The 9,844-nt window shown below is 47.3% G+C and overlaps 1 protein-coding gene across 1 annotated transcript; it reads right to left on the bottom strand.

Annotated features, from left to right (window-relative positions):
* Positions 1-2,158: 2,158 nt before the first annotated feature.
* Positions 2,159-3,223, bottom strand: LOC149440762 (general transcription factor II-I repeat domain-containing protein 2B-like). Its single transcript, XM_089658173.1, has one exon. It carries the CDS (start codon positions 3,221-3,223, stop codon positions 2,159-2,161), a length of 1,065 nt encoding a protein of 354 aa, XP_089514299.1.
* Positions 3,224-9,844: the final 6,621 nt, after the last annotated feature.

Raw genomic sequence — 9,844 nt, 5'->3', positions numbered from 1 at the left:
AGGCCTCCACCCATCTGGAAAACATGTCTACTATCACTAGCAGATACTCCTGTCTTGTACCCATTTTGGGCAGGTGAGTGAAATCAATTTGCAAATGTGTGAAAAGTGAGGTAGGATATTGCAAATGGTCATGTGTGGGTTTGTGAGGGATGTTAGGATTATTTCTTATGCATCCAATGCATCTGGCCACAAATACTTTTCAAAGCAAAGGTAAGTGCAATATGTAGAAGTCTTTAGCAATCAGTTCTGCAGTAACTCTCCACCCTCTGTGTCCTATGCCATGGTACTGTGAGATGAACAAGGATGCACTTCCTTGTGGGATACCTGGCTTCCCCTCTTTGGAGATGAGCCCTGTATTGGGGTCCAATTCCAAAGCTTGTGAAGCCCAGAAGTCCAGGTCTTCTTTATTTGCAAAGGCCTGGAGATCTTGGAGTACTTGTTCCCAGGGAAGGGAGGGGGGCTTCAGGGCTGAAAGTTGTACAAGAGCCTGAGTGGCACTGGCAGCCGTTTTTGCGGCCACATCTGCCAGGGCATTTCCCTTAGCAACTGTGTCTGTACCATGTGTATGTGCTTTGCAGTGAATGATAGCAACTTTTAGTGGCAAATGAATAGAAGCCAATACATCATCACCCAAAGATGAATGAAAGATGGCTTTACCATCTGCTGCAATGAATCCTCTCCTTTTCCATATTACTCCGAAGTCGTGAACAACCCTGAAGGTATATTTGGAGTCAGTGTAAATGTTTACTTCTTGACCCTGAAATAGCTGACAGGCCCTTGTGAGGGCAATCAGCTCAGCAGCTTGTGCTGACAGGTAAGGAATCGGTTTGGCTTCCAAAATTGTGTCGGGTAAACTCACAACAGTATAGCCTGCATGATCGATGTTATCATTAGGCCTGGAACAGGAGCCATCCACAAAGACAGTCTGCACCCCCTCCATTGGAGAGGAAAGCAGATGTGCTCTTGGGGAAGTATCCTGATGAATGATTTCAATACAGTCATATGGGGAAGGTACGTCATCACCCTCCCATTTTAAACCCAATAAGGCATTCAAACGGGGGTTGGGTCAGAGGTAGGGGAACCATATTTGATGACCAGGGATGGGTTACTCAGGAGGATAACTTCATATCCACTGAGTCGCTGGGTGGACATGTGTTGTGTGTGTAGGTTCTGTAACAAGAACATTATTTGATGTGTGGTGTGTAACTCCATGGGATGACTCATTGTAAATGGTGTAGCCATCTCTACTTCCATGGCGCATGAAGCCAAGGTCCTGTACCGGCATTGGAACCACTTTGGAAAAGAAGGCTACAGGTCTTAGCTTACCACCATGCTCCTGTGCTAGAACCACTGCCATGGTTTTACAGTTGTCCCTCGCAAACAAATGAAACATTTTAAAGTAACCAGGAAGTTCTAAACCAGGAGCTGTCACCATTGCAGTTTTAAGATACACAAAAGCATCAACCATTTCATCAGACCATTTTACAAGATCAGAGTTTTCAGGTGAGGTTGCTTGTCTCAGGATGTTGTTATAGAATGAACAGTCAGGTATCCATTGGCGGCAGTAACCAATCATACCCAAGAAGGTTAGCATGTCCTTCTTTGTTTGTGGGTGTGGCATACCCACTAGAGCAGCTCGCATGTGACTAATCTTTCTCTCTCCATGAGACAATATGAAACCCAAGTATTCCACAGTTTCCTTACACCATTGCAATTTCTTCCTAGACCAGGGGTGTCCAAACTTTTTTGGAAGAGTGCCAGATTTGACGAAGCGAACATGTGCGAGGGCCGACCATTTTGCCCGACATTCTGATGAACCATTAAAATTAAATGCAAATGAACTATTTTATGCAAAAGTTTATTGAAAACGGCATACTTTTCATTTTGTGTCTTGGATGACAAATCTAAACAGGTGTTAAATCACTCTGCCTTTAATCTCAAAAAAACAGGAAGCTGAAATATGTCAGGAACATTAGAAAGTACATTACACAAAGTATGAAGGTTGTCTGTCAACTTTTAAGTTCAAAAAATGTGAACAGGAACATAACACCAAGTATACATGTGTTCAAATATATTTAGAACTGATTTAGACCAACTGACATTAACTGAGATTTTACAATGTATTCCTCTCAATTGAAAAAAAAAAAACTTGACTGCACTAATGTGAAGGGTGAAACTGAGATCTGGACTGCAGCACATAGACTAGGTCTGGTTCAAAGGCCGTGGTTTTCATGCGCAAAATGTCACGCAGGTGAGAGTCACTTAGTCTTGTCCTCACACGGTTCTTGTTAAAGTTCATAACAGAGAATGTCTTCTCACACAAATATGTTGAGCCAAACAAGCTCAACATTTTCTTAGCCAATGTTCGAATCTCTTGAAACCGGCTCTTATCCAGTTGGCGGTAAAAGTTCACAAGAGAGAGCTGTTGGTGACGACTGCGTAACTCGCTGTCACAATGCAGCTCAATGAGCTCAAGCTGCAGCTGATCTGGAGCATCATCGGGGTCAACAGAGAATGGAGAGGAGAAAATGCTGATCTCCTTTTCAATAGCTGCAAAATCTTGAAAGCGCCGTTTAAACGCCCCAGCCAGAGATGCGATGTCCGCTGCATACCTACTCGTTTGTGCACTGATATCATCCTGTGGAAAACTGTTCATTATTTCTTGCAACGCTGAAAAGTGAACAGTATTGGGCTGCGTTTGTGACAAATGCCTTAGGAAAAGTTGCAGCTTTGTTCCAAAGGCTTTGAGGTGTGAATAAAGCTGGTTTACCGCTGCATCTTTGCCCTGAAGACTCGTGTTCAGCACATTCAGATGCTTTGTTATGTCGACTAGAAACCCCAAATCAGCCAGCCAAATAGGATCAGATAGTTCTCGCATCGGTTGTCCCTTTGTTTCCAAGAATTCTCCAATTTCCTTTCTGAGAGAGTAGAAACGCTGCAGTGCAGACCCCCGACTGAGCCATCTTACATCATTATGATATAAAACATCTTCGTATTCAGCCTGGATATCCAGTAAAAACTGTTTAAACTGGCGGTGGCACAGGGCTTTAGAGCGGATGCAATTAATGGTCTTTAGCACCGGTTTCATAACATGATCATATTTGAGATGTTTAGCACAGAGAACTTGTTGATGAATGATACAATGAAGTTTGATAGCGTTGCCTCCTTCTTCAATCACCTTGTTACAGATTAGGGTTGATAATCCACTTCGTTCACCAGTCATGGCAGGTGCCCCATCAGTAATAATCCCAGTAACCTTGTTCCAAGGCAGTTTCATGTCATCTATGGCAGAACTAACAGAGACAAATAAATCTTTTCCTCTTGTTTGGTCCTTAACCCCTTGACGCCGACAAATATGCGGCCTCACGGACCTGGGCTTTTTTCCGTGGGGCCTCATATTTGCGTACCTGTCTTTGTGCTGGGAGCGCGCCGCTCGCACCAGCACCAAGACCGCGGTGTCACTGAGAGCCCCGGGTCCCGTTCTAACGATCGGGACCCGGGACTTCCGATTCCGGGTCACGTGATCGCTGTGACAGCCTCTGATTGGCTATCACAGTGATCACTCACTGTGCAGCCCGGCCCCCTTGTTTTCTCTCTCTCTATGAATGGAGAAGAGAGATACATTGTATCTCTCGAACTCCTGACATAGAGAGATAAAAAAAAAAAAAAAAGATAAATAAATATTAAAAAATAAAAGAAAAAATAAAGAAAAATACCTAGATCAAGGTTTGATCTAGTTCAGTACCAGGGTTAGTGTTTGGGTCAAGGTCAGGGTCAAAAGGTCAGGGTCAAGGGCAAAGGTCAGGGTCAAAGGTCAGGATTTAAAAAAAAATTGGTATCAGTGTCAGTTAATGTTAATGTCAATGTCAGTGACAGTATGTTTTATATAAAAAAAAAAAAGACAAAAACAAAATGCGCACTGTTGTTTCTGGACTGTACTACGGGTACAAACAACAAATAACATACACATATATGGTATCGCTGCGATCGTCAAGAACTGGAGAATGTATTTTGGGTTGTTCTTTGGTGGTAGGTTATGATCGTAACAAGAAACACAGTTAAATTTAAAAAAAATGATTTTTTTTACTATTTTGGCCCAGTTTTCCTTTAATAATAAAAAAAAATTAGGAGCTATCCATGACCATTTACCACCAAATGAAAGCCCAATTTGTCCTGAAAAAAACAAGGTATAATCCACCTGGATGTACAAAGTAGTTGTGACGATATTTACAGTTTTACTAACACGTCAACGTTGCAGAATTGTGCTTAGGCATTTAGATTTGTTTTACCCTTAGGCGTGAAGGGGTTAAGGCTCTGGAGGTCAAGCAGCTCCTCAGTCACATTCATTTCATCATCCACCCCTCTCAGAAAAATCAGCAACTGAGCTGTGTCAGAGAGGTCCGTGCTTTCATCACAGGCTATTGAAAAGAAGTCAAAATCAACTCCTTTTGACGTTAACTGTCTCTTAATATCTGATGAAATTTCTTCAATTCTCCTTGCTACAGTGTTACGAGCCAGGCAAATGTTGGCAAACTCTTGCTTCTTCTCGGGACAGATATTCAGCACCATTTTCATGATACATTCTTTGATAAACTCACCCTCAGCAAAAGATTTGCAATTTTTAGCAATTAACACTGCCACCTCATAGCTAGCCTTTGTGGCATTTTCATTTGATTCATGGGCTCTTGTAAAAAAATCGCTGTTGTGACATTAAAACCGCTTCAAGTTGCTTCAACTTTTCACTGCGGTCGCGCCCTGTTATCTTGTCGTATGTGCTATGTCTCGTCTGGTAGTGTCTCTTGATATTAAATTCCTTATAAACAGCCACAGTCTCTTGGCATATCAGACAAACACAGTGATTCCGTATTTCAGTGAAAAAATATTCCACTTTCCACCTGTCCTGGAAGTGGCGGCCCTCACTGTCAACTTTTCGTTTCTTATTTGTAGTTGCCATTATAAAAATTGGCCAGAAGGGGAGAAGTTATGTAGAGACTACGAGGAGCAGAGGGTGGAACAGCAAAGATAGGATACTGTAACACAGGCAGACAATAGCAGCCTGTCAGTGTGTTGTCTGTTTTTTTTACTTTTAATATTTTGCCTTTGCCTTTGTGGCCCTTGTGGCTTTGTGTGGAGGCTCAGCACTCTCTAGACTTGGACTTGACGTCATCAGCCAGCAAAGGGAGAAGGAAAGCCCAAATCTCGCGAGATCTCGGAGGTCGCGAGATTTGGGCTTTGTTTCTCCTTGCACTGTCCCTCGGCACCCGTTCCGGACCCCACAGATGAGCTACCCAATATATATTTCCCAATATGTAAGTTATATAACTTACGGTCCTCCTCTAGTGATTCTGCGAACGCCACAGAGGACTCCAGGGATCTCTCGAGCGGGAATGACGTCATCAGCCGGCACACAGAGAAGGAAAGCCCAAATCTCACGAGATCTCGGACGTCGCGAGATTTGGGCTCTCCTTCCAGCGCCAGCTGATGCTGTCAAGTGCCGCAGCTAGAGATCGCTGGAGTCCTCTGTAGCTTTCAGGGAATCACTACCGGGGGCCGTAAGTAATATATTTGGGTAGCTCACCTGTGGGGCCGTTTCAGTCCGGAACGCGGGCCGCAATTGGCCCGCGGGCCGGACTTTGGACATTCCTGTTCTAGACACTTTGGGGGTTATTTACTAAAGCTGGGGAGTCCAAAATCAGACTCCCTTCTGCATAGAAACCAATCAGCTTCTAACCTCAGCTTGTTCAATGAATCTTTGGCAATGAAACCTGGAAGCTGCTTGGTTTCTATGCAGAAGGGAGTCTGATTTTGGACTCTCCAGCTTTAGTAAATAAACCCCTTTGTGACCTGTCTCACATGACATTTAGAATTACAGAGCAATAAGTCATCACAATACTGAATCAGGACGGAACCATGACAGGGTGCCCAACTTTGTAAGGTAGCTGGAGCGCTATAGAGTAGACTGCCGGCGAACCTACATAGCCCTGAGCTAGAGGACACCAGGTTAACTGGCGCCCCCTATAGCTCCAAGCCAGCATTGGCTGTGTCTCTTCGTCAACTGGGACGTAAAAAAAGGCGTTTGCTAAATCAACAACTGTATAAAACCCTGCCTCTGCAGGAATGGAGGTAATGAGAGATGGAACATCAGGTACAATTGGGGCAATGGGGACTACCAAATTTTTGATGGCTCTGAGGTCTTGTACAAACCTATAGGTTCCATCACTCTTCCTCACTGGATTGATGGGTGTATTGTAAGGTGATATGATTGGTTTCAATATCCCTAGCTTCAAAAAGTGCTCAAGTATTGGGGCTATGCCTTCTTCCTTTTCTTTTGACAGTGGGGGAAGGGGGGCCTTGTGTTTGCTGTGTCTGTTGTAGCTGTTGTGGCTGTGGCTGTTGAGGCTTTGGTGGATGTGGACATTGATTCATCCAGTGGCCCTCCTGGCCACAGTTGAAACAATGAGTGCGCCTAACTCCCCCTTCCTGTCCTCCTCGTCTTTCTCCTTTCCATTTTGATCTTTCTCCTCTCCCCGACTTCCTATACTCTCCAGCATTATCACGGAGTCTGGCATTCACTGGGTTGTAGTGCTGCAAGCTTCCCTGATAATGCAACGCTGTAACTCCCTTTGAATCAAAACAACCTGCTGCATCCTTCTCCATAATCTTACTAGTAAAATCCTTAACTCACAAAATTATTTGCTTCACCATGAGCCGAGATTCGTTCTTCAAATCAGAAATGAATGTTTGAATGAATAAGGGACCCATTGATCCTTCTCTAGGCAAACCTGCTTCTTCCGTCCACACTTTCATAAACCTTTTGAAAAACTCCACAACTTCCTCCTTACTCTTCTGTTTACATGCCACAGCTGTGGGGAGAGAAGACCTTTCACTAAAAACCCGCTTCATTTCTGTTGCTAATTGAGTCCACATCTCCTCCCGCCCTTCCTCAGTATTGAGACTATAATCACTAGCGCTGTGCCTGGGCCTTGTATAGTGCTTATGGTTGGGACCTTGGACCAATCCCAAGCACTCTCCTGATCATAACCCATGACCCCATCTATGATAAACCTCATATCCTCCTGTGTGAACTGTCTGCCTTTGCATGCACGCTTGAGAAACGTTATGCAAGCAGCAGGATTGTGCTTGGGCTTTGGGGCTCTATTAATAATATCAGCTAATTCTCCAAATTCCAATGGCTTGAGAATCATCTGATCTCCCATAATTAAGTAGGGCAGTGTAATTAAGTAGGGCAACTTGTGGTCCTGTTCCCCCAGTTGCTCCTTCTGTTTCCCACATTTCAGGGCTCTCTGGGTGGGTTTTACATTTTCCTTTACCAGCAAACTATTTAAGTATTCCTACTGCTACCATTTTGGCAAGTCTAGGGGCTTCAAGTGTTTCCGTTTCCTCCTGCGTTGCCTCTTCATATTGTTCCTTCAATGTACCTATTACCTGTTCCAGCACCACCTTCGAGACAGTTACCACTTCTTCACCACCTGCATCCCTTGACTCCTTAACCATACCTGGTAATGGGGCAGATGCTTGGGCCTGGGCCGCAGGAGCTTGCGGGGCTTGGGGCTTTAGGGCCAATGCAGCTATTTGGATGAGCTCCTCATCCTTGGCCCTTGTGTTTCCAGTTGGGAGAACTGGATATAAGGGGCAGTATGCTGGTGGGGTGTTAGTAACACCTGCAAGCATAGTAGCTGGGCGCTTTACTTTTGCCTCTATTGCATGTAGTTGTTCAGGAGTAAAGGTAGGTACATTACCTTCCTGTTTCTTCTTCTTTCGTTTCAGCTTCAGTTTAGGCAATACTAACCTTCCTTTTGGCTTCTTTGCTTCTCCATTATCTCCATTGGTGGTCACTCCGCTCCCTGTATTTTCAACCTCATGCCAGAAGGGGGCCACCTTGAGCCAATTTTCTCCCCCCACTTTCATATAAGACTGCTCCCAGCCTGGGTCACCTGAATACCACGGGAAGGCGGTTCTATCCCCTAAACCAGCGGTTCTCAACCTGGGGATCGCGACCCCTTTGGGGGTCGAACGACCATTTCCCAGGGGTCGCCTAAGACCATCGGAAAACACATATTTCCGATGGTCTTAGGAACCGAGACACCGCTGCAGTCTCCGGCGATGTGTGGGCGGGATGATACGCTGCTGTCACCCGGCCACACCTCCAAGATCGCTCAGCAGCTCCGCCTCCTCGCCGCTGATTGGCCACCGGAACTGTAGCTCAGGAGAGGCACACAGGCGGCCAATCACCGGCGAGGAGGTGGAGCTTGGAGAGGAGGAGCCAAGCGGCAGCGCGCGGACATCAAAGAAGACCGAGGGAGCGAGTGAAGAGGAGAGCGGCCAGAGAAGGAAGACAGCTGACAGGTAAGTGAGAGAGCGAGCCCAGGCTGGAGCAGGGGTCAGCAAGGTAAGTATCATTGGTGTCAGTGGGAGGAATAGTGCCCCATCATTTGTGTCACTAATACCAACGATGGGGCACTATTCCTCCCCCCACTGACACCAACGATGGGGCACTATTCCTCCCCCCACTGACACCAACGATGGGGCACTATTCCTCCCCCCACTGACACCAACGATGGGGCACTATTCCTCCCCCCACTGACACCAACGATGGGGCACTATTCCTCCCCCCACTGACACCAACGATGGGGCACTATTCCTCCCCCCACTGACACCAACGATGGGGCACTATTCCTCCCCCCACTGACACCAACGATGGGGCACTATTCCTCCCCCCACTGACACCAACGATGGGGCACTATTCCTCCCCCCACTGACACCAACGATGGGGCACTATTCCTCCCCCCACTGACACCAACGATGGGGCACTATTCCTCCCCCCACTGACACCAACGATGGGGCAGTATTCCTCCCCCCACTGACACCAACGATGGGGCAGTATTCCTCCCCCCACTGACACCAACGATGGGGCAGTATTCCTCCCCCCACTGACACCAACGATGGGGCAGTATTCCTCCCCCCACTGACACCAACGATGGGGCAGTATTCCTCCCCCCACTGACACCAACGATGGGGCAGTATTCCTCCCCCCACTGACACCAACGATGGGGCAGTATTCCTCCCCCCACTGACACCAACGATGGGGCAGTATTCCTCCCCCCACTGACACCAACGATGGGGCAGTATTCCTCCCCCCACTGACACCAACGATGGGGCAGTATTCCTCCCCCCACTGACACCAACGATGGGGCAGTATTCCTCCCCCCACTGACACCAACGATGGGGCAGTATTCCTCCCCCCACTGACACCAACGATGGGGCAGTATTCCTCCTCCCACTGACACCAACGATGGGGCAGTATTCCTCCCCCCACTGACACCAACGATGGGGCAGTATTCCTCCCCCCACTGACACCAACGATGGGGCAGTATTCCTCCCCCCACTGACACCAACGATGGGGCAGTATTCCTCCCCCCACTGACACCAACGATGGGGCAGTATTCCTCCCCCCACTGACACCAACGATGGGGCAGTATTCCTCCCCCCACTGACACCAACGATGGGGCAGTATTCCTCCCCCCACTGACACCAACGATGGGGCAGTATTCCTCCCCCCACTGACACCAACGATGGGGCACTATTCCTCCCCCCACTGACACCAACGATGGGGCACTATTCCTCCCCCCACTGACACCAACGATGGGGCACTATTCCTCCCCCCACTGACACCAACGATGGGGCACTATTCCTCCCCCCACTGACACCAACGATGGGGCACTATTCCTCCCCCCACTGACACCAACGATGGAGCACTATTCTTCCCCCCACTGACACCAATGATGGGGCACTATTCTCCCCTCCACCACACTGACATCAATGA

This window comes from Staurois parvus, unplaced genomic scaffold (genome assembly GCF_062004578.1).
Source record: "Staurois parvus isolate SC_StPar_1 unplaced genomic scaffold, SC_StPar_1.0 ptg001054l, whole genome shotgun sequence".
Lineage (NCBI taxonomy): Eukaryota > Metazoa > Chordata > Amphibia > Anura > Ranidae > Staurois > Staurois parvus.
The sequence above is the reverse complement of the archived record's forward strand: the minus strand, read 5'-3'. Positions and strand labels throughout refer to the sequence as shown.

Excerpts from the sequence above, each read along its gene's own strand:
- LOC149440762 (XM_089658173.1), bottom strand. The coding sequence starts at position 3,223 with ATGACTGGTGAACGAAGTGGATTATCAACCCTAATCTGTAACAAGGTG.